Raw genomic sequence first — 24,544 nt, forward strand, 5'->3', positions numbered from 1 at the left:
CCACCATATACAGCTGCACAAGCCAAATATTTTACTTGGTCCGTGACACTCTGAGAATGTGCTCGTTTTTTACATTTATGAGGGGCGAGTTCCAAATCGTCACAACTCATTCGTTGAGAAAGTGTTTTTTGGTCGCATCTCGTCACAATTTAAAGCGTTCTGATTGGGCTAGCTGAATTCTGATATGATTGGTTAGTGAAAATCGCCAATAGGAGCTCTCCTGTCGAGCGTCACTTCCGCTAACGAGCTGGCTTCTGACGTGCCTGGAGACTGCGCCCTACAAGAAATCGGTTTTATAGGATAATATATTTTACGTGCAGCCCAGTTTGAAGGGTGATCGATGTGCTCTCGCTGAACTTGCTATTCCTCAGCCAAATCACAGGCTAAGGGTGGTCGCATTTAACCAGCTACAGTAGCTAAGCACCATCCCCACTGGAGCCCTGTTGAGGAAAACATAATAAGTATTTAAAAGGTGGGTAATGGCTGTTTAAGAACATTAAAATGTGCTTGAATAACGAGTGAAAAAAAAGGCATGTGGTGTTAAATATAGCATCTGCATTCCCTGGACCTTCAAAGTGCATATGGATGATATGCTTTGCGGTGTTAGCAGCGTAGCTAGTAAAAACCAAAAAGAATATGGAACCCCCCTACCACTGACGGGCGCATAGCTAGCTGCTTCTGCTGCTCAATATTTCGCTCGCGCGTACCTGCATGATGCGCAGCGTGCATTGCGTCGGCTGCGACACTTTTTGCCACACATGGAGCACTAGGCTACACAAACAGCTTTAATCTAAAACGGTTAATCATTACATTTAAACTGGGTCGTGTGCGTGTTTAGAACTGCCCCCTAGAGAATAATGGGTGGGTCGGACGTGCCATAAACCACGAAGTTAGCTGAAGAAAACCACGCTACGGTAAAGCGGGGGCGAGCCAAATTGACTTTGCGGGAAGGCTATTCGCCCGGAGTTTCAGCCAACCAAGACAATGCGGCGTGGTCTATTTATTTATCCCCTAACTGGACCGAGATGACATGTAATACTCGGGAAATATTCATGCTACGGGGGCGTATAACTCCAGTCCAGTTCATCACTATCGTGCGGGAAGCTTTCAGTTGTCAGTTGGGACGTTTCTCACCCCTGGTGGACTGAAGTGGGAGGAGAGAAGAGATGTGCTTCATTTAAAGGGGTTTATGGTTTTGTGGAAATTAAATGGCAGAGTGGTTGAACCCGCCGAATGATTCAGATCCTGTCGCTTTGTGTATTGTAAGGTGAAGACGCTGTCATTTGCCCAAAGCTGTTAAATGTTGTAGGGCGAGGCGTATTGACGAATTAGCCGTATGATCAGAATCGTAGCTGTTTTGTCCCGTTTTTGTACATTTACATCGGAAGCAGAGGCGGCCGAAGATACCTACATCGGTGGGACTACAGGAAGAGTGTCCGTTTTATTATAACATACATTAACATTTACAAAGAGTGCATTAAAGATACAACGAACAGCTAAGATGTCGTTGTACGTTGAAGGTAAGTTTCTTAGCGCACAAACTGATTTATTATAGCCTGCGTAGTTACTTAAAATATAAGAGAAGACCTGATCTAGCAATTCACGGTATGTCTGATTTCGGCACCACGATCTATGACTCTAGCGTGACATGATTGACTGCATGTAAGTCGAGACATTTAAGGTATTTAAGGAACTGTTGAAATCGATTGCTCGTAAACATTTTCACCCTTCTCTACAATTGGTAATGCGTCTGACAAAAATAAGTTAACGAACGGAAGTCACACAGCCGTATAAATGCCATGCAGTGGATAGCATGTTAACCACTCGTAATGTGACTACGTCTCCGGACGTGTTGAAATAAAAAGCTGTTGGATTGCACAGGGTTTAGGGCAGTTCTGGCGTTAACAGTATTACCTTATTTTTTTGATATGTCTGGTATAAAAAAAAGAATACAGACTACAAAAATGTGTCGGCTGTTATATTAGTTATATTGTTTCATTTAGTGTGCTTTTCATGCCAATGTAGCGTCGCTTGCCCTGCAGCCGAATACATCCGTACATACGTGCCTTGTTACGGTTTATGAATTTGATGAGATAGAGATAGATTTCTATTAATTGGATGATGAATAGAAAGCTATTGGAGTGTGCATTAGATTTTGCCCCAATTACGGATCAATAGCCGGATCAATAATTATTTGTCAACATTTAAATAGTCAATGTTCCTATAGTACTCCTACTGTAACACACGTAATTATCACATACTATACTATACTATACTATACTATAAATGTCAGATCATTTATGTTTAGTAAAACACACACGCGCAATGTTTCTAGAACTGACTACAGTCCTATCAGTTTTTTTCCGTTTTGTTGGCAATGCAACTGAAAATTCTACGCACAAAATCAGCGATGCGCCAGTTTCAACCCAAATTTTTGGCCAGCCGGTGCGAACTGTCAAACATCCCGAATTCCGAACCTCACCCCCATGCAGAGATGGAAATATGCATGTCAGTGTTGTTCTCTGGTTAACCACTGTGCCTACTCTCTCCGTCTCCGGGTGCGTGATATGATGATGTCTCATAGTTTGATTCTCAGCTCCGCGTTCCCGTCATAATCCCCTCCGTCATCGCTTCGCAGTATCACCCTGTTAAAGTGCGCGAAGGTTGCTACTATGTAGCTATCTCCTCACAGCCGGCTAAAGGCGCCCGTTTCTCTCTCTCACTCTTTTTTTTAATCTAGCTCTTTGCTGTGGTGTTGCGTACTGTATGTAGCCTGCGATAACGGCTCCCGAAAATGACGGAGCTGCGAAAAATTCATCCCCGGCAGCGAGGCTCGGGTGCGAGCTGAGTTGAGGCGCGAAGGTTGCCGCGATCTGGGGCATTGGAATTCCACCCCAGTATTCCAGATCTGAGCGCAGACGGAGCCCCTCTCTCTGTTTAAATATGCGGTGTGAATCCCCATTTCTCACGGGCCACTTCTCTTGTACACCGAGTATATGTTGGGTCTCTCTCTTCCTCCCTCCATCCCTCCCTCTTTCTCTTTCTCTTTCGATTTACCTCATTCTCTCTCCCCTCTCTCTCCCCCTTTCTCTTTCCCCCTCTCGCTTTCTCCTCCTTTCTTTCTCTCTCTTCCTCCCCTGTTTAAAATTAGACTTGATAGCAAGGTGAAACTCGGGCTTAAAATTAGACTTGATAGCAAGGTGGAACTCGGGCTTAAAATTAGACTTGATAGCAAGGTGAAACTCGGGATTAAAATTAGACTTGATAGCAAGGTGGAACTCGGGCTTCAGCTTGGCACTGCTTGTGATCTGCCAGGTGGGAGGTCCAGCAGTGAATGAGAGACAAATGTTAGGTAGGCAAATGTTAAGCCTTTTTTTTTGTCTTCTTCTCAATGGTAGCTCATTTCTCAGCGAAGCTGAGCCAGTAATGTGACACCGTCGACTCCATCTGTGAGCCCTTAAACACGAAATAAAGCCAAACGGAAGAAAAGTGTGTCATACAATCGTGAGGTCATACAAGGAGGTGCCTTTATGACCTCACAATACCCTGTTCTACCTCAGATTTGGGTCAGAGGGATAGCAAATGCAAAAGATGGCACTAAAGTACCTCATTATAGCATTGCCCTTTTTTTTTCTTTTCTTTTTCTTTTTTTTTGCATTGAAGGTCCAACGTTAGGGCATGTAAAAGTCCAAGAGCATGTAAAAGTCCAATTGGGTCCATATTTTCCTCTATTTGTACACATTGAGTATTCTACTCTGCATGCTATCTAGCAGAACAGCGGCATGGATTGGTGCCGTGCAGTGCATTATGGGATAGTGCGCCTGAACCAATGTGTGTTTGCTGCTTGACCTGGAAGTCTGGAAGTGAAATGAGTAAAATGTTTGATTGTTTGATCCTCCCCCCCCCCCTCCCTTTATAGGTTTACACAAGAGTGCACCCAACAGCGGGATGGCGCAGTTCCAGGAAGTGATGCGGCAGCAGCTGGAGAAGTCCATGCACGAAGAGCTCGAGAAACTGGTCGCCACGGGGACGGGTGCCGAGGCTGAGGTGGGTCCGGTTTTAAAGTGGGGGGGCTGGGGGGGCATGACAAGTCTAATCATCCGAAGGAGCCACCCAGATGACATCATAAACACTGCATTGCAATTTTGAGTGTTGCCAAAAACATTTTCGCATTTGTTTATTTAAGCCCATAATTCACTTATAAGGACGTGACTCACTCATAAAGACACGTTTGTCTTAGTGTTACTTAGTGACCTAAAATACTTAATGGATGCTTTCGCTGTGACCCACCCCTTTGTGGAACGGAAGGCAATGTGTGTGTTCAAAAATGGAACTATACATGTGGGAAACAATGTACAGGACAACAGCAGCAGGTATATTAGACATTCCAGTCTGAGTACGATTGGTGCAGAGGTTTTAGGGAAAAGCCATCGCGCAGGTTTTCACAGTCTCCGAAAAAGCCCACCCTCAGTTTGGGACCTGGTGCCAGACGCAGCACTGAGAACGCTCCCCGCCCCCCTCTTTCTGTTCTTAATTAAGTTTTGTTTTTGCCGGAAATTCGTGTGGAGAAACGCACCCAAGGGAGTCGCACCGTGTGATGTGTGTCACACACACGCACGCACGCACGCACGCACGCACACACACACGCACACACACACACACACAGAAATGCTCTGCGCACTAGTCACCACAGGCCCACACTAGGGACCGAGCGGGAGCTGAGGAGGCTCAGCATGGACCACATCCTGTTACTGCAGAGATGGGACACATGCAGAGACTTCCTCACACACACACACACACACACACACACACACACACACACACAGGCACAAATAAGTACATACACACACGTACACACACACACCTTGTTTCTTTCTGCCACTCCACTATCTGTCCCTCCCTCCACTGTCCCAGATATGGAAAAATTCCCCATTACCTGCAGTCTGTGGTTGTGTCCGTTGGGTTGCGTTTGTTGGGTAGTGTCCATTGGGTAGCGTCCGTTGGGTTGCGTTTGTTGGGTAGTGTCCGTTGGGTAGCGTTTGTTGGGTAGCATCCGTTGGGTTGTTGTCCGTTGGGTTGCGTTTGTTGGGTAGTGTCCGTTGGGTTGCATTTGTTGGGTAGCTTCCGTTGGGTAGCTTCCGTTGGGTTGCATTTGTTTGGTAGCGTTTGTTGGGTAGTGTCCGTTGGGTTGCGTTTGTTGGGTAGTGTCCATTGGGTAGTGTCCGTTGGGTTGTGTCCGTTGGGTAGTGTCCGTTGGGTAGCGTCCGTTGGGTAGCGGGTAGCGTCCGTTGGGTAGTGTCCGTTGGGTAGCGGGTAGCGTCCGTTGGGTAGTGCGGTGTCGTTGGGGGCTCTGGCGCCGGCGTGATGTCAGCGTGCCAAAGCGGCTTCGCCCCGTCTCTCGGCTGCTGGAGCAGAGCAGAGCGCAAACGGTCACTTTCAGCTCCCAAACGCCCCCCTCTCTCAGCCCCCCAAAACCACCACCTTACACCCCCCCCACCTCAAAGACATGGTTAAAATTCGAAACCACCATCCAGCACCCGGTAAGGTTGCAATTCAGTGACTGTTTGACACATTAGCTAGCACATGCAGGTATATCTGTATTGTAATGCTATTATACTGGCAAGCAGTACAAGGAATTTAGCGCAATATCTGTACTTAATAATGAAAATAATTGCCTTTTTACCTAGCCTGTATCAACCAGTCAATATTTCATTTACACAATTTATTTATTTTGTCTCATCCGTTTTTATTATTACTATCTTTTTTTTAACATTTTTTTAGCAATTGTGAAACTGTGAAATGCACTGCCTGGCCGACAGAAGTTGCTAGTCTTGTTTTTTTTAGAGCTCTGCTTTGTAAACCCACCGCACCTAAGCATTCTGGGAGGCTTGCGGATAATAAATCAAACGCAGCTGCGTTAGTGTTGATGGCCTCGGAGGGGGGGGTGCAGGTCCCCTCTCATGGGCACGTCTAGAATTCCTCGCGTTTTTAAAACTTTTGAAAGCGCAGAGAGAGAGAAAGCGCAATTAAAATGCGCCGTAATGTTTCGGAAGGCTGCGGAAACCATGGCGACGGGCGGCGAGATCAAGCGCATCGGCGACGGGGGCCACCCGCAGTCTTGACACGGGAGGGGGGGGGGAATGGGTGGGGGGAGGGGAGGGGGGGGGCGCTTGCGACCTCCGAAAACCCAGCGACGACATCAAAGTCATTACCGGAGAGGAGTCAAACTGCGTCTGCATCTTAATTAGGGAACGCATTAAAAGGGTACCAGAACGCTCCCACAAATGGAACGTCAGGATCGGACCTTTCCATAGAAGATCTGCTGCATGCTGTGGTGTTTATTTATTTTATTTTATTTATTTATTTTAATTAAGGCCAAGAGATGAAAACATTAGGGCATTTACCATCCTCGGTGAGAGCGTTGTTCTTTCGTAAATAATTGTTTGTTGCTCTGTGAATGTGACTTTGTGCCAGAGTGAGACGCGATGCTGTGGTTGTGAGTAACTAGCCAATAACCGTAAGTAGTGGGTAGGGAGGGTAAATCGCTGTGCTTTGGGTACCGGAACGTTTAACGGGACCCTGGAAGGTAGTGGAGTTTGATTCAGTGCGCAGGGCTTCCCAGTCCTGTTCCTGGAGATCTACCGTCCTCTAGGTTTCCATTTCAACCCTAATTAGGCACGCCTGATTCTAACTCATTAGCAGCTCAGCGAGATCTCTAGCTGTTGAACGAGCTGCTCTGCTTTTGTCAGGGTTAGAGTGAAAACCTACAGGGCGGTAGATCTCCAGGAACAGGGCTGGGCAGCCTTGATTTACTGAATGTGGGAGTGAGGCTTCACCAGCCTCAAAATGGGCGGAGCTCTCCATTTTCAGCAGTCAGTGATTGGCCTAAACCGATCATTGAGCTTTTGCTACTGAGAGAAGAGTCTTCTGGTTCCTATGACGATGGTATGGTAACTCCACCCACCGTGGGGTTCAGTGGAGCTTCTCTACTGCGCCTCTCTGAATCCCGGGGGGGACTTTCGATGGAAAAACTGAAGGATTGAGTAAGCCATCTGCGCTGTGTGCGTCAGGCCCACAGCAGTGTAAGAACAAAATGTTATGAGTTCCTGCCGTTCCCATTACGCAATACCCTTACTCACAGTCTGGCATGTGGTCCAGGAGCCACACCTAGCCAATAGTGAAGTATTCATTCATATGGGTTTGTTGGGCCCAACGATGGCGGACACAGTTCCACTGAGGCTGTTTTTGGCGGACGGCCATTGTTTGCGGGGCAGCAGTGTAGTGTAATGGGTAAGGAACTGGGCTTGTAACCTGAAGGTCACGGGTTCTGTTCCTGGGTTGGACACTGCCGTTGTAACCCTTGTACTTCACCTGCACTGCTTCAGCATATATCCAGCTGTATAAATGGATACAGCGTAAATGCTACGTAAAAATGTTGCGTTAAGTCTGCTCTGGATAAGAGCGTCTGCTAAACGCCTGCAATGTCAACCCGTTTCTCTGTTTTGTTTTTTAGATTTCGCGGAAGGACTTCGAGGGATTCAAGAACCTGTTCCACAGATTTCTGCAAGCGAAGGGCCCCTCGGTGGACTGGGCCAAGATCCACAGGCCTCCGGACGACTCGGTGAGTGCGGCGCACGTGGGATCCATTCCGCCTCGTTTTGGCGGGGCACCAGACCCAGGGTGTGCGGTTACACGGGAGCCGTCGGGATGGAAGCTTCTAGCACTCTGCCGGGCTCCCAAAACCCAAAGAGAATGGCTTCACACGTCCACAGTTGCTGTACATTGTATGTCTGTTTAAAAAAAAAAAAAAGGATTTTTAAAAAATCTATTTTGAAATTCTTTGTCAAGGGAACACCAAGTGTGCTGTCAGTTCAGAATTTGAAAGCAAAAGTAAAAATTACTGGAATAATAAGCAGTGCCTTGGCACATACATACAGTATGTTCAACATGCAGAACATGGACGGAAATTCACTATTCTACTGAGCCAAGTCACTCGTACAGACACCTCATTTCAAAACCCAACCATCTTCAGTTCAAAAATACTACAGTATACTAGTACAGTATAAGCCGGCTTTGTGACGATTACTGTACAGTTTTTTAGCGAAGAGAGAAAAAACAAAAAAAAGGGAAGGAAAAGGGAGGAGGAGGGGAAAAAAAGAAGAAGCAGGAATGATGCGTCTCCATCGCCTTCGCCTCGGCAGCCTGAGCTGCTTTCCTGGCCGGTGTCAGGCCGCAGATGTCCTTGAAAAGCCTCCGCAGACTAATGCCACTCCGCTGCCTGGGCAACAGGAAGCCATTTCCCCCCTAGCCCCCCCCCCGCTCTCAGCCCCCCCCCCCGCCCCGCGCATTCTTCAGTCTCCGGCAGAGAGAGTTTGTAAATGGCAGGCAGGCGGCCGGCCGGCTGGCTGTGTATTTTCGGGCGGGTGATCTTTAAGTGGAGGCGTGTCTGGGGGGGGGGGGTCGCGGGGCGAAACGCTCGCGCCGAAATTAGCGGCTTCGGCACGGAACGGCTGGGTGTACCCAGCCGTCGTGTGACGGGAGCTGTTCTGTGCCCCTCCCCCCCTCCTCAGTCAGAGACTGGACAGAGAGGGCAGTGTCGGATTTCCTCTGCAGGGCCTTTAGCCAGAACACCTCCTGGGCCTCTGGTTGCGAAAGCTCCCTTTCATGAGGGAGGGAGGGAGGGAGGGAGCGAGAGGCCGGCAGGAAGGGAGAAAGAGTGTAAGAATGAGTGAGAGAGGAAAGGTGAATGAATGAGAGAAAGAGAGGGGGATGAGGGAACAGAGATAGTGAAAGAGAGAGAGTTGGGAGGAGAGAGAGAGTTGGGAGGAATTATGAGTGAGGGAGACAGAAAGGGGAAGTGAGTGAGGTGAGAGAATTGTAGGAGTGAGAGATGGAACAGAGGAGAAGTGAAAGAGTGACAGAGTGTCATTATTAGGTTGTCAGTGTTTCTGTGGAAATGTGTTCCTGTGGAAGGGCGAGTAAGAGAGAAGAGAGAGATGGAACAGGAGAAAAGTGAAAGAGACTGTGTGTGCTCATACAGGTTTGTGCGTCAGTGTTTCTGTGAAAAGGCACACCCCAAGATAGGAGTGTGTATGGGAACATTCTGTTCGCTGTGTGTGTGAGATGAATGAAGGTGTGTGTGTGTGTGTGTGTGTGTCCTGGTGTGAGTCGTGTGGTGTGGAATGAAAACCACTCCAGCAGAACCCAGTGATTTGCAACCGAACCCCAGAAGGTGATGCAGGAGAAGGCAGCTAGCGCCTGTGTGACATTTCACTGCCATAAACCCCCCCTGCCCGCCCCCCACGCACCCCCCCCCCACCCCCCCACGCCCGTGCGCAGAGAAGGTTAGGGTATTATTAGCCTGACCCGAGGAGCCTGGGGGGAACAGACCTCGCCTGCCTTTCGCGCTTTAGCCGCAGGCTAACGAAGTCGCCCAAAGGTCATTTCGACCCCCCATCCCCCCCTCTCGTTTTGATGCTGCGGCTTCTGCATTTCAGACCCAGGACATCAGACGGATATTTTTGGAAGGGGGTGGTGAGCAGACGTGTAACGCTATATCCCGCGCTCGATGTTGTGGCGAACGGGACGCTCGCGTTGAGAGTCACGTCCAGAGTCACACGACTTCCAGTCCAGTTTTAAACCGGTACGCTGCGCTGTCCTCGCTTTTTATAGCTTTGCGTTCTGTTTTTTTTCTTTTTTAAAAGGCCATGTGCAGTCTGAAAACCTCAAACTTCTTATACTGCCCGCTACAGAAGGATTTGGAATTGGTCTTTTGGAGTCCAAAATAATCATGTAGCATCCAGGCGATTCAAATCGATGATTCTAATTTAAGGAAGTGGTGCCTTTAATGCTCAGCTAATCAGAAGTGAGTAACCATTACAGACAGGATGCAGCCCTCCGGTTCTTGTGTTTACTAAGAACCAGCCATACACTTAAGAGGAAATTATCACTTTCCTGTTTATAAATTTGTAAAAAGGATGCATATACATTTTTCATAGTGTCTCTAAAAAAAAAAAAACTACTCAGGTCTTTTTGAAAAATCCCTACAGTGGAAAAATCCCTGTCTGTGCAAACAACGCAACATTCTGGAACCCTCTTCAAGGCCTATGGACTTCAGCCACACTGTTTCAATATTTAATTCCTCTTGCCATCTGCGGTGTGTTCCAAATCAGATAGGAAATTATTGACATTTGTGTTCGGTAAAGTTAGGAGCAGGCTCTCAAAATGGAGTCTGAGCAAACAGCAGAGCGCTCTGGCACACTATATTAGCCTCCCTCGGCTTCCAAGAGAACATACCGTGGACGTGCATACCGGCGGCGATTATACACACGTAAGCTGAAGGTCACAGCAGACCCACTTGTAGAATATGGTGAACGTTTGCTGGTCCTCATATTCCCGAGTCTCATTAGAGCCAATGTGTGTGAACGCAGGTGGGTAGACTGGGTGGGCGGCGTGGGCGCAGCGCAGAATGTGTTTATTTTCTCCTCTCATTTTTTCCCCCGTGTACGGCTGGAGAGTTGGCCATACCCAGAACCTGTGCCACGTCTTACCGGTGGTGCGCAGAAAATTAACGGAATTCAGAGCGTCGTTAAAAACAACAAGCTCGATTCTGATTCGGTTGAGGCACATCCATGCCGACAGACTACCTGACGAAAAAAACAGTCGTATGTTTCTGCTAAAGGCCTGCTACAGCTCAAACTTCCCTGGATTTGGATTTCTGCGATGCTGTTTCTGACACTGAATCGTCTCGTGTTGCATCATATCAAACGCCCAGTGCCTCCAAGTCATCCGTGTCATCTCCGGTGATGTCAGGAGCTTATGATAACACGAGTTAAACGGAAATACATATAAACTATATTTAAACATTTAAATATATATATATGTGAAATACATGTAAAACTGACTGCGTTTTCATGTTTTGAAATAAATCGGGGGGAGCTTTTATAGTTCTCTTTGGCGTGCGGGTTGCATCGGTACAGCGTGTTGGTGCGCCAGAGATGTGCTTGATGTGTCTGGGGTGAGGCGTTTATAGCGCTGATGGGTAGCGGGTGGTGAAAGGGGTGCTTTCAGAGGGCATGAATTAAAGCACAGTCTTCCCAAATTAATCTCCCCCCTGCCGAAAAGGCGAGGGCAGCCGGCGTCAAACGCGCACTTCCTCTTTTCAATCCGTAGCGATTCCGCACGGCTGCTAATTATGAAACTGGAAAGCCGACGGAAATGGAAAATATATGAAACTGGAAAGCCAGCGGGAAATGGAAAATGTTTTATTCATGCCGGGAACTTGTGAAAGTGAAGGAACAGTCAGTGGACCTACTTTCTCTTTTTCATACAGAGATTTTATTTGACTAACGTATTAGGCCCGATCTTTCATTAGATTTATGAGGCGCGCGACGTTACGAAGACGTTTAACCCTAGCCTGCCTCCTGCTGGCTATAATGGGGTAAACGCAGCTTCGTTTTTTTTTCGTTTAAGGTCCTTCTCTCCCAGGCAACGTGAACGCAGGTACACAGGCATTATTTATTTATGCTGCTGTGTCTTTACCGGAATACTGCATTTCAGGTTCAGCACCTTGTCCCATTTGGGAATTGAACCTGCAGCCTTTGGGGGTTCAGGCATAGCTGCCATAATTCCATACTGTGCTACCACTGGCTGGCACTACTTTCAGTAATCGGTTTAATGATTTTTAAAAATAATTGCAATATGGCCCAACTAAAAATCTGAAATATTTTTTATACCTAAAAATGATGAGTAAATTTTATTCAAGGCTAACTCACCTGAGTGTTTTTACTCAAGGCTAACACGGCTGTGTATTTTTACTCAAGGTTAACACAGCTGTGTATTTTTACTGAAGGTTAACACAGCTGAGTATTTTTACTCAAGGTTGGCACAGCTGGGTCTGGGCCACTGAAGCGGGGTTGTGTTCAGACACTGTGACTTGGCTTCAGTGAAAACGCTGTGCTGGGTTCGGTTCGGTGGGGGGGGTTGGGTGGGGGTCCGGCCGATACCCTCCCAACATCCTGTGCCTCTGGCAGCTGCCTCACACAAAGCTCCCTCTGTCCGTTCCACTCCTTCACCTTTGTCACTCTCTTCACCCCCCCACCCCCCCCCGCCCCGCCCCGCCCCGCCCCGCCCCAGCGCTGCATGCTGCTACACCCAAGCCCCACGGCCGGTGCTCATCCAGCATTAAGGGCCGGGTCGTGCTTCTCAGACGCAGCGACTCTGCCATGGCTGCGGTCAGACTGTGCAGAAGGGTCCTGTGCGGTCGACGGACTGAGAGAGCACACGGTCATAGAAAAGGAGAGAAGCAACTGACTTTGTGCCTGCTCTTCATTTTTTTAAATGTATAAAAAATAAAGGGATATCACTGGCTCTGGGCAAGGGGCGGAGGGTGTGACCCTCAGATTTGAGCTGTTCTGTGAGTGGTACACGGAGTGGTGCTGTATGCAGAGGTACCGCCCCCCTGCCCCCCCCCCCCAAACAGCCTCCAGGTTTACTTCTCAGTGCAGTGGGACGGGGTGGAGGTGGGGAGCGGGTGGGGGGGCGCAGCTGGGGATATCTATATTTACAGTAACCTTATATTCGTCCTTTCTGTCCTCGGTCATTAGTCGTCCTTTCATCTGCAATCCTACGCGCATGCATGCACACACACACACACACACACACAAACACACACACTCCCCGTAGCACAGTTTAATTCCCTCTTTGATGAAACCCGTTTTGATTTCTTTGTTTTTTTTCTTGCGGGTGTTTTCAGCTTACCAAATTAAAAACCTACTAATGCTAAAGGAGCTGAATTCTCATTGATTTTGCACAAATATCCTGAGTAAAGTCAGGATAAGGGCAGAGCATCATTTCTGGAGGGGGTGTGACCATCCTGGCATGGGTATGGCCGTCCAGCACAGACTGACCGCCACAGAATGCAACACCCCCCCCCCCCCCAATATACCAACACCCTCCCAGCAATGTAGCAACCCCCTCGAGCAATGTAACAACCTTCTCCTGCATGTGACCTTCACAAGAGCACCTCAGATTCACTGGCATAACAAAATTTGTTTTCTCCTCACGTCAAGGGACCAGCAGACTCCATCACGCTGATGAGGGTATCGGCAGTTCCTTGCTTAAAATTTAATCTTTTTTTTCCCCCCTCTCCTCCCAAACAGGAGGCGATACCCCCCCTCCCCCCCCAAGCCCTGTCTTTTTGAGCTCTGGTGTCTGAATTACAGCCAAGTCATTTGTTTTATGCCACAGTCCCCTGGTTTTTATGTTAATATATTTTTTAATTAAAAATGTGGCATCCTTACTCCCAAAGAGACTGGATTAATTTCCCATAATTTTTAACAGAGACATTTGTAACCTCTCTCCAGCCATCCATCCATTCATCCATTCATCCATTCATCCATTCATCCATTATCTAACCCACTAATTTCTGCTCAGGGTTTCCAGTCAGGGGGTGGGTGGGGGGTGGCTGGAGGCTATCCCAGCATGCTCTGGGCAAGAGGCAGGAATAAGCAATCCATTGGAGTACACACACACCATTCACTCACACTATCTAGAGTCAATCTGTAACCTTTTTAAAACTTGTACCCTAACATCAAAAAAGTAAAAAAAAAAAAAAAGAAAAGAAAAAGGAACCCCTCCAAATAATATGAAACATGAACATGAAGAAGACTGCAGGAGAACCGAGTCTGTACCTGTATTTGGTGTTGCCGTTAGTGTTAGCAGTATTGCTAATGTCAGTATTAGTGCTTGCATTAGTGTTAGCGGTAGCATCAGTGCTAATGCCAGTATTAGTGTTAGCGGTAGCGTCAGTGTTAATGTCAGAATTAGCGTTAGTGGTAGTGTTAGTGTGTGGGCACAGGCAAGCCAGGACAAGCTTCTCTATCGGAGCCGCTCCGTCTGTGGTTTTCGGGGCAGTGTTTCCCGGTGCTGTGTGGGAGGTCAGTGCTGGAAACACACGTTTATGCAAATCAGGAAGCTTCCTGCTCCCTCTCTTTATCCAAACAAGACTAGGGATTGGTAGCCATAACATCCAAAAGGGTGCAGCTAATTTACACATGGAACTCTACAGTAGCCTGACTTCAGTTTAACTAGTAAGCGCTTAGAAGAAGGTAAACAAGTGGACCGTCAGGCCTTGGACCCAAGATCTTTAAGGCTCAGGCTTGAACTGAGAATCGTTGTGTACCATTTGAACCACAAAACCCCCCCCCCGCCCCCCCTCCAAACAGTTCGTACTCCGCCTCAAAACAACTCCCCCAAAGTCAAAACGGGCTTTATTAGCATATTAGCATCAGATTAGCCCTGTGGTCTGCAGACAGGGAGCCCACAGTGTTCTGTCAGGCGGGAAAGACACAGACGGCCACCGCCCCCCCCCCCCCCCGGAGAGACCTGGTCACTGCGCTCAGTACTTTTCCGTTTGGACAGCTGTGCCACTGGCACTGCGGTGCAGAGTCATTGTCCCGTTGCACCACCTGGGCGGGAGGCCAGGACAGGAGCTCCCCCCCCCCCCCCCCCCCTCCCCCCTCCCCATATATCACCTACCCCCAAATCCCACCAGATCCCAAATGTCCTCCATAAGGCTTACAGTGAGACTCCCTGTTGCCGGTCAACTATTTTGCTTTTGTGGAAAGGGCCAAAATGTCCACGTTAAGCTCCTTAAAAAAAATAAATAAATAAAAAACCGCAAAGGATATAAATGTCAGCTTGGAGCCCAATTTAAATGCCTTTAGGTTTCTTTTTAACTTTTTTACAGGCTGTTCTACGTGGTATTATATGTGGGAGTGCTTGGAGCAATTTTGGTTGTGGTTGTGTGAGGGCGTTTGAAGGTCGAACCTGCTGGAGATTTTGGGGGTCCTGTCAAATCTCGGGGGGCCCCCTTTCTCCTAAACTGCGCCCACACTCTGAAAAGGATACTCTCATTAAAAAGGCCGGGTCTCCTTGGAGAAAATTGTCCCCATAATCACAGTTTAAAAAAAAGAGTGATGCTTATACAGTCATCAGTCATTTTCTAAGAGGGAGGGAGTAAGAGAGAGAGCGAATGAGTGAGTGAGTGAGAGAGAAAGACAGACAGAGCCTTTCCACTGACATTTTAGTATGTAGGCTCTGTTCTGTCCTCCTCCTGCAGACACCACTGACCCCCTCAGGACCCTTTTCATTCGGTGTCCGGGCCTTATCTTATTTTTGAGCTGAACGGAGGAGAGGAAGGGGATTTGTGTGTGTTAAGCCGGCTCGAGGGGCTGGAGGGCGGGATTAAACGTGCGTCAGAGCCAGCGGCGGAAACGCCGAACGAGCGGTGGGCGCGGCCGCTTCGTCCCGCGGAGATCCGACATCTGGAAGTGTGCAGCGCGTTCTCCCAGAGGCTGCTGGGAAGGCGTTAGCCAAGGGGGATCACACATGTCCCACATTCCAAATCACTCTCCATCCCCCTCCCTCTACACACGTCCCCCACCCTGCCCCTCCACCACCCCCATATGTGCCATCCTTACTGCACTGTTCCACTGAAGAGAAAGCGCTTTCAAGCAGAGTGTTTGCTTTGTAAGCCAATCCCAAAACGAGGATGCGTCTTAAGCAAATAAAAGGGGGGGGGGGTTGGGTGACCTCACCTTATGGTCGGATTAGTGGGGTTTTTCTCTGGGTGGTGCGTCCTCCTGGCTGTCGTTCCCCGCGGATCGGGAGTTTTCGCGGTCCCGTGTCCCCTCTCTTCTTAGCGCACCCCCCCCCCCCCCCGTGTGAGTCGGAGGAGGTACTCCGTACCCCCGGACCGTCAGCTACGCGGCCCAGCTGAGACCTGTCCCACTGCTACAGGAAATGGACCATCCATCCGATCGCTTTATCCCTCCCCTGAAATCCCATCCGTCGCTCCTACGCCAAGGGTGCACAACTCCGGCCCTGGAACAGTGCAGCGTTTTCTCCCAGAGGCTGCTGGGAAGGCGTTAGCCAAGGGGGATCACACATGTCCCACATTCCAAATCGCTCTCGAAACCCAGCATTTAGACTCCAAATCCCATCAGACCCCAGTCACATGGTGGATGATGTTGTCTGTAGCTGCACCTGGCTCACGCTCACCCTAACCCCCCCCCCCCTCCCAGATCCAGCCCTATGAGAAGATCCGGGACAAGGGGCTGCCGGACAGCGTGACGCAGAGCCTGAACAAGCTGGTGGTGGTGAAGCTGAACGGCGGCCTGGGCACCAGCATGGGCTGCAAGGGCCCCAAGAGCCTGATCAGCGTGCGCAACGAGAACACCTTCCTGGACCTGACCGTGCAGCAGATCGAGGTACAGCTCGGCTCGGCTCGGCCCGGCACGGCCCGGCAGGCGGCTCCACCAGGCCCCGAGAGCCCAGGTTCAGACACACAGACAGACAGACAAACACATAGACAGACAGATGCACAGACAGACATGTACACACAAAGACAGACACACCAGACAGAGAGACACACATGGACAGACATAGACAGACACACACGTATAGACAGAAAGATGCACAGACAGACAAACAGACACACGCAGACAGAAGCACGCACGCTCAGGCTGGTGGAAGCTCGGGAGATCGCAGCGCAGACACACTCACTCAGGCGCCATTTCGTGCCAGTCTCTTATTTTACTCAGACAGAACAGCGCTGTAATCCAAACGCGCTAAACAGCCTCTACAGGAAGCCCGAGCGCAGTGTTGAAATAAACATACGGAGGGAGAGAGGGAGAGAGAGAGAGAGAGAGAGGGAGAGAGAGCGCAAGAGAGAGAGAGAGAGCGAGCGAGAGAGACAGAGAGAGAGAGAGAGAGCGCGCACAAGAGTGAGGGCGAGAGAGAAAGCTCCCACTGCCTCAGGTCTCCATGGCTACGGAAAACCACACTCATGCCCCATTTAGATATAAAGCCATAAAACCACGACGCATCTGTCTCAATTTTACTCATTTTTTTTATTGGCTGAGGCCCAGACACACAGTTCCACTCATCTTCCTGAATGTATTATTATTATTATCATTACTATTGAGTATTTCATGATTGGGCCCACTGAGTGGTTAGTTTGGGTGTGGTGCTGGTCTATGCAGGGAGAGCGTCTCAGTGCACTGGGACTTGTGTGTTCTGTACACACCTGGCAGGTAAAGTTCTCTGTTGCTCTGTGGCCAGCTGAACTGCAGGATGAGTACACACCCCTCTGTGACAGAATAAAGGAGGCCACACACACTTCAGTGCCTCACCTGCACAGCTGTGCTCTACACCCACAAACTCTGTGCCCTTAAAACACAGAAAATGGTGGATATATATGTTTTGTAGCCCCCCCCTCCCCATTTTCTCCTCAGTTTGGAGCTCCCAATCGGATTCAGCCTTGCTAAAGCTGCAGTCTCCGCAGCCGATGCCATTCTCACTTTTCACTGACTGCCTCTCACGAGACTCCGACTGCTGCTCTGCAGTGGCAGAGCGAATAGCGGTCAATTTCAGATTTGAATGCAGGGCCACATCTTATCTGAGGTGAAAAGCAAATGAACCGGAGTCATATTACCCAGGGCTTCACGTCCCCTCTAAACAGAGCGTTCAGTAAAGAGCACGGTACTTTCCCTCACTTCCATCACACGTCACACAGGCAAACACACAGGTGCACGAGCGTCAAACTCCCATCCGGTATACTGCTGAAGGAAGCTGGTGTTAACTGGTCTAAGCTGGTGTTAGCTGGTGAAAACCAGTGTTAGCTGATGAAGGCTAGTGTTAGCTGGTGAAATCCAGTGTTAGCTGATGAAGGCTAGTGATAGCTGGTTAAAGCCAGTGTTAGCTGGTGAAATCCAGTGTTAGCTGATGAAGGCTGGTGTTAGATGGTGAAATCCAGTGTTAGCTGATGAAGGCTAGTGTTAGCTGGTTAAAGCCAGTATTAGCCGGTGAAAGCCAGTGTAAGCTGATGAAGGCTGGTGTTAGCTGGTGAAAACCAGTGTTAGCCAATGAAAGCTGGTGTTAGCTGGTTAAAGCCAGTGCTAGCTGGTGAAATCCAGTGTTAGCTGATGAAGGCTAGTGTTAGCTGGTGAAATCCAGTGTTAGCTGGTGAAAGTCAATGTTAGCTGTTAGCGTTAGCTTGTGCGCGTTTCTCAAGGCCCTCTCTACTCTGCTTCCCGCTCCTTCAGCACCTGAACAAGACCTACAACGCTGACGTGCCCCTGGTCCTCATGAACTCCTTCAACACGGACGAGGACACCAAGAAGATCCTGCAGAAGTACGCCCACCACAGGGTGAAGATCCACACCTTCAACCAGAGCAGGTACTGACCAGGTCTACACCACACACAACTTCAACCAGAGCAGGTACTGACCATTCTCACACCACACACACCTTCAACCAGAGCAGGTACTGACCATGCCCACACCACACTCACCTTCAACCAGAGCAGGTACTGACCATGCCCACACAGTACTCACCTTCAACCAAAGCAGGTACTGACCACGGTACTCACCCCAAAACAGAGCAGGTACTGACCACGCCCACACGGTACTCACCCCAACCAGAGCAGGTACTCACCACAGGAAGGGGGGGGGGGGCGGGGCAATCACTAGGAGTGCTTGGGTATTTGGCTTCTGCGCAGGGACGAATGGGGTTGATGAGAGAGGGTGACTGATCCCTCCTCACGTGGGACGGTCGGCTGCGCTGTCATACGATGCGGCGGCGCGCTGTGTGGAGGGAGCTGTGTGTGGCGTATCAGTGAACAGCGCCCTTCCTGTCCAGTGATAGGGCACGTACCGACCGGACTGCGAAAGGTCACGGAGACCCCAGGAATACACCGCCTCTACAGAAAGCCTGAGTCCTGCATTATTACATTACATTACATTACATTATAGGCATTTAGCAGACGCTCTTATCCAGAGCGACACACGGCCAGCCTGGCAGTAATACCAACATGTTAATGTGTTTTTTTTTTTTTTGGCATGGGAGGGGGGCGGGGGAGGAGGGCGAGGGTTTGAGGGTTAATGCCTCTTGGGGGGGGGGGGTGTTTGGTTTCGAGGAATAATGGCAGAGCCTCTGGGGGCTTGGTTTCCATGAATAATAATGCTGGGGCCTCTGGGGGAAAGGGGGGGGGGGTGGATTGGTTTCGAGGAATAATGCTGGTGCCTCTGGGGGGGTATGGAGGAATAATGCTTGAGCCTCTGTGTCTGCGTTGGAAACCTAGATCGAAACGCATCACCTGAAGTAGCCTCTGTCCCTACAATGTCTGTTTACTGTGAGCTCCTGGCTGCCCACACCATGCAGTCTGACTGGCGGCATTATTCACCCCCTCCCTTTGCCCTTTGGACTCTCTCCATGGTGACTGGGTTCCCCTGCCAAAGAGCTGGCTTCAGATGTGTTGCGGGTCAGCTGGTAACAGTTAATCACTTTAATAATCAGACGCTTTTAAAATTTTTTGGGCTACTGAGTATGCTGTGATATTGCTTTGTGCTTTGGGTACTCTTATCATCTGCAGATCTGCTTCAGGTTTCCTGGTCCTACAGCACTGCAGGGTCTGCTGGTTTTAACTGCTACTCAACACTCAATTTTTCCACTTAAAACAACCACCTGACCTGGCTTCTTCGGTCTGAACTGGTTGCCGATGACAACAAAAACCAGGATATACCCTGTGCCTCTCCAGGACCAGAGGCCAAGATCACTGTCCTGGAACATCACCTTCTTATGCAACGCCTCTGGCTGACCCTTGTTTGGCCTTTCACTCATTCACTCTTTCTTTTTCTTGCTCTATCCCTTTCTCCCCCAATTTCTGTGGCTCTCACTCTCCTTTTCCTCCTCCTCTTACCCGTTTTCTCCCTATCTTGCTCTCTCCCACTCTCTCTTTCCCCCTCTCACACTTCCCCCGCAGGTATCCGAGGATCAACAAAGAGTCCCTCCTTCCGGTGGCGAAGGACCTGAGCACGACGGGCGAGAACGCGGAGACCTGGTACCCTCCGGGCCACGGGGACATCTACGCCAGCTTCCACAACTCGGGCCTGCTGGAGAAGCTCATCGCCGACGGCAAGGAGTACATCTTCGTCTCCAACATCGACAACCTGGGCGCCACCGTGGACCTGCACATCCTCAACCACCTGATGAGCCAGCCCAGCGCCAAGCGCTGCGAGTTCATCATGGAGGTCACCGACAAGACCAGGGCCGATGTCAAGGTACGCGCCCCGATTGCTTCCTTTTTCCCGCCAAACGTCCATCTGTCCCTCTGTCGGAGGGAAGAGGGCACTGATGCAGGAAGTGTAGGTTTTTGCCAGGATTTAGCGAGTATTTCTGTTATTTTCCTGATGCTAAGTCAACGTAATATCGACCGCGGAACTCGACACACCGGTGACATCACGGAAGCCAGACAGCCAGACAGACAGACAGACGGACAGACAGACGGATGCCGGTTTCCTGCAGTGTAACCAATGCATCCGTCTGCCTTCCAGTGAGGCTTTGAACGACCGTGGAAAAGCCTTAGTCATCCCCCTCACCGCCGTGTCTAACGTGTCTAAGCTGTCGGCCGTGCGGTAACTGGTTGCTCTGTCGGGGGAAGAATCGGCGCGGCGGCCGGACGCTCGGAGCTGCGTGAATACTTGACGCGTGGCTGTGCGGCGCTGGCGGAAGGTGCCGGAATAAATGGTGGCGTTTGCGATTGGGTCGCAGGGCGGCACGCTGACGGAGTACGACGGCAAGCTGAGGCTGCTGGAGATCGCCCAGGTGCCCAAGGCCCACGTGGACGAGTTCAAGTCCGTCACCAAGTTCAAGATCTTCAACACCAACAACCTGTGGATCTCGCTGCCCGCCATCAAGAGGCTGCAGGAGCAGAACTCCATGGACATGGAGATCATCGTCAACCCCAAGGTGAGGGGCGGGGCTGTGGGACCACCATAGCCATAAATGCAATCACTGTAACCATGTTCACCATGACCACGTTCACCATAACCATGTTCACCACAACCATGGTCAACATGACCACGATCGGTGTGACCATGATTGCTACAAGTTGTATTTCACAATAACTCGGTCCAAACTCAGTCCGAAGTACAGTGGGGGGGGGGGGGGGGTTGGGGGGTTTACTACACATTAAACTGCTGAGTTACTCTAATGCCCTCAGAACCTGGTGGCTGACGGCCAGAGAACTGGACAGTGTATGAATTTGTGCTGTGTCATTTTGCCGAGGGAGGGGGGTGTAGGCGTCAGTGAGCCGTTTTTCCCCTCCCCACTGAGTTTCAGAGACAAGGTTGGGTGGGGTGGGGGGGGGCACAGCACGGTACGCTACACCTAACTGCTAATCAGGCATCCGCTCTGTTTGCGGTGCAGTTTCAGCACAGTTTACGTTTCCTGTTTAATTTCATATTCCGTGAAATCATAAACGCACCCCGTTTCAGGTAACTGGAGCACACCGCATCAATAAAGAATGTCTCTCTGAATCTCTTTATTTGACTTGTCTACTGGCCCCCTCTGGAGGGTGGGGGGGAGGGGGGGTCTGTTTATTGAGGGGTGGGGGGTTTGTTTATTTAGAGCTAAAGGTCTGTGTGCTAACTCTTCCCGTTATTTGCTAATCAGCCATCCGTTCTGTCTGCGGCGCAGTTTCGGGAAGGTTTATTCTCCCCCGTTCATTTTCTGCGGAATCACAAATACACCCTGAGGCTAAATAAAAAAAGAAAAGAAAAGCATTCTTCATCTCAATTTGGCAGCACCTGAATTTTAATGTGCTGGTACAGAGAAACACATGTGAGCCTTTAGTTCAGTGTGAGTTCTTTTCTTTTATACTTTCCAATCATGACAATATCCCCCCACCCCCCACATCCCCTCCCTTCCTTTCCGTGAGTTTCTATGGTAACCGCACCCCCCCCCTTCCTGTGAGTTTCTATGGTAACCGTGCCCCTGCCACACCCCGCTCTAGACCCTGGACGGCAGGCTTAAACCTGCTGCCTCTCCCTCTTGTGAGTTTCTATGGTGACCGTGTCCCCCCCCCCATCCTTCCTGTGAGTTTCTATGGTAACCGTGCCCCCCGCCACGCCCCGCTCTAGACCCTGGACGGAGGGCTGAACGTGCTGCAGCTGGAGACGGCGGTGGGCGCGGCCATCAAGAGCTTCGACAACGCGCTGGGCATCAACGTCCCGCGCAGCCGCTTCCTGCCGGTGAAGACCACGTCCGACCTGCTGCTGGTCATGAGCAACCTGTACAGCCTGGAGGCCGGCTCGCTCACCATGAGCAAGAAGAGGGAGTTCCCCACCACGCCCCACGTCAAGCTGGGCAGCTCCTTCACCAAGGTAGGCCTCCTCACCTTACCGTACGCACAGATGTAAAAGGGCCTTACCGTACCACCAGGGCCTTACCGTACAGATACACTGCACTGGGTACTTACCATACTAACAGATACACTGCACTGGGTACTTACCATACTAACAGATACACTGCACTGGGTACTTACCATACTAACAGATACACTGCACTGGGGCAGACCTGGGTCAAATACGCATTTGTTTTGGATTCGAATACTTTTCTATGCCTTACTGATCTTGTCTGGTGTGTTGGAATACCATTGGGAACCAATGAAATACTCTCAAAAAGTGCAACCCTTGCCTTCTGGTCATATCGGCATGCTCAGTACCACCAGACAAGATCAATAGAGCAGTTAAAAGTATCTGAATCCAAAACAAATAGGTATTTGACCCAGGTCTGCACCGGAGCCTTACCGACGCCCGACCTTTAACCCCCTTGAAACCCCTCCTGTGGAGACCCCGCCCGTTCGTTCCCCTGCTGCAGTATCACGCCCCTCCCCCGGTTTGGGAGGGGGCGAGACAGGTCCCGCACGCCGCGTCCCCCAAAACACGCAAAGTCGCTCAGTCCCTTTTGCACTCCGTGGGAAGAAAGGAAAAAAAATGGGGATTTGGCGTATTTTCCTTGGGAGGGAAAAGCTCTCGGAGGGGAAAAGGATTTGTCTTCCCTCCTTGGCCTTTTGATTCGTAATCCTGGACCATGTGGAAAGCTTTACTGGCAGCGTTTGCTCTCCCCTGACCACACGGCCAGGCTTATCAATCACCGCTCCCTCAACGCCCCCCCCCCCTCCCCCCCAGGCAAAGGGGTCACTACCTGTCCTGCCACTTCAGCAACCCAACTCTCACAAGCATACTGCAAGAGTTGTGCATGACCTTGGCTTGCTCTTGCCCAAGTCAGTTCACTTAATTTATATTTGCTTTGAGGTGTCAACAGTGATCGATGGCAACTGCTTTGGGGAAAGAGTTTGTGTTATAATGGAGCAGCAAAGACCGCGCTGACTGGAGAGGTGCCCTTTTCGCTGCACGTTGTGACGTCCTTGACAAACGTTCGCAGGTTCACGACTACCTGACGAGGTTCGAGAGCATACCCGACATGCTGGAGCTGGATCACCTGACCGTGTCTGGCGACGTCACCTTTGGGAAGCAGGTTTCGCTAAAGGTAACTCAACTTCCTCCCTCATCACCCCTGGAAATTAAGGCTAATGATTAGCAACTACTTTGCCAGGGTTGATGGTAACTATAGCCAAACAGATACACGGTATTCTTAGTGCTCAAACAACCAAATTATAGTGCCACCTTAAAAAATGTTGCTCCATGTAGTCCATGAATTTAAATTGTAATCCTCACTCATGCAAAAATGTTTAACTTAATTATTAAAAACTAGCAAGCTCTCTTTTCAATATCCATCTCAGCTTTTCAGAATGGCCTATGACAGACACTATTCACAATTTTGACAGATTTACCTGTCAAAATATGAGGACTTGGGTTATTAGGGGGTCCCCCCTCCCCCCATCTCATCTCCTTTCCTCTCTCTGTGTTCTTCCACTCCAGGGGACCGTAATCATAATAGCCAATCACGGGGACCGGATCGACATTCCGGCAGGAGCCATGCTGGAGAACAAGATTGTGTCGGGCAACCTGCGCATCCTCGACCACTGAGGCCTTGGCGGTTAAAAGCAAAACAAACAAACAAACAAAAAAGGCGTGACTTGATCACGTGACTGAGATAGCTTAAGTGATTATGCACCTTGGACTGTTACACAACTGGGGGGGGGAGCAGTCTGATGTTCAGATGTCTGTCCTATTTCCACGTCCGTTTTTAGTGTTCGTCTCGTCGTCACATCCGCAGGCGTAACCCATGTGGCCAGTCACCATCCACACACAAAAAAAAAACAAAAAAAACTACATTTCCCATACTGCCCTTGCTGTCGAGTGTGTGTCACCGTGCTCAATACTCTTAGAGATTCTCACAACTTAAAAAAAAATACGGCTGGCGGGCGTTCAGCCCCGAGATGCAATAACGGTGCTCCCTGAGCCTCTGTGTGACCTGCTTAAGTCTGCGGACCTCCAATAAAGTGCAATATTGACCGAGCGGATCCCCACGTTCTGTCTTTTGTTGGGTTGCCATGGGGACATGACTCGAGCGGAAAGGCTTTCACGGGGTTCCGTTCTCGGTGCGCTCGCCCCGCTTGTGTCCTGGATAAAAACCTGACCGTAGCGCGTGCTGCTATGGACACAGAGATGAGACCGTTTGGGGGGGAACCACAGGCCCGTTTGGGCAGAACCGCCGGCCCGTTCAGGTGGTCAGC

The 24,544-nt window shown here is 50.0% G+C and overlaps 1 protein-coding gene across 2 annotated transcripts; it reads left to right on the forward strand.

Moving 5' to 3' along the window:
• Window positions 1-232: 232 nt before the first annotated feature.
• LOC135244182 (UTP--glucose-1-phosphate uridylyltransferase-like) lies at window positions 233-24,326 on the forward strand. 2 transcript variants are annotated; one of them, XM_064316456.1, is made up of 10 exons: window positions 233-472; window positions 3,920-4,047; window positions 7,514-7,621; window positions 16,086-16,271; window positions 18,108-18,241; window positions 19,826-20,123; window positions 20,614-20,811; window positions 21,984-22,226; window positions 23,290-23,394; window positions 23,787-24,326. In XM_064316456.1, exons 2-10 carry the CDS (start codon window positions 3,949-3,951, stop codon window positions 23,892-23,894), a joined length of 1,479 nt encoding a protein of 492 aa, XP_064172526.1. In that variant the 5' UTR covers window positions 233-472; window positions 3,920-3,948; the 3' UTR covers window positions 23,895-24,326. The 2 variants fall into 2 exon arrangements, with proteins under 2 accessions (XP_064172526.1, XP_064172517.1); XM_064316447.1 differs by lacking the exon at window positions 233-472 and adding an exon at window positions 913-1,520.
• The last annotated feature ends 218 nt before the right edge of the window (window positions 24,327-24,544 follow it).

The sequence above is a fragment of the Anguilla rostrata genome, chromosome 2 (assembly GCF_018555375.3).
Source record: "Anguilla rostrata isolate EN2019 chromosome 2, ASM1855537v3, whole genome shotgun sequence".
In the NCBI taxonomy this organism is placed as follows: domain Eukaryota; kingdom Metazoa; phylum Chordata; class Actinopteri; order Anguilliformes; family Anguillidae; genus Anguilla; species Anguilla rostrata.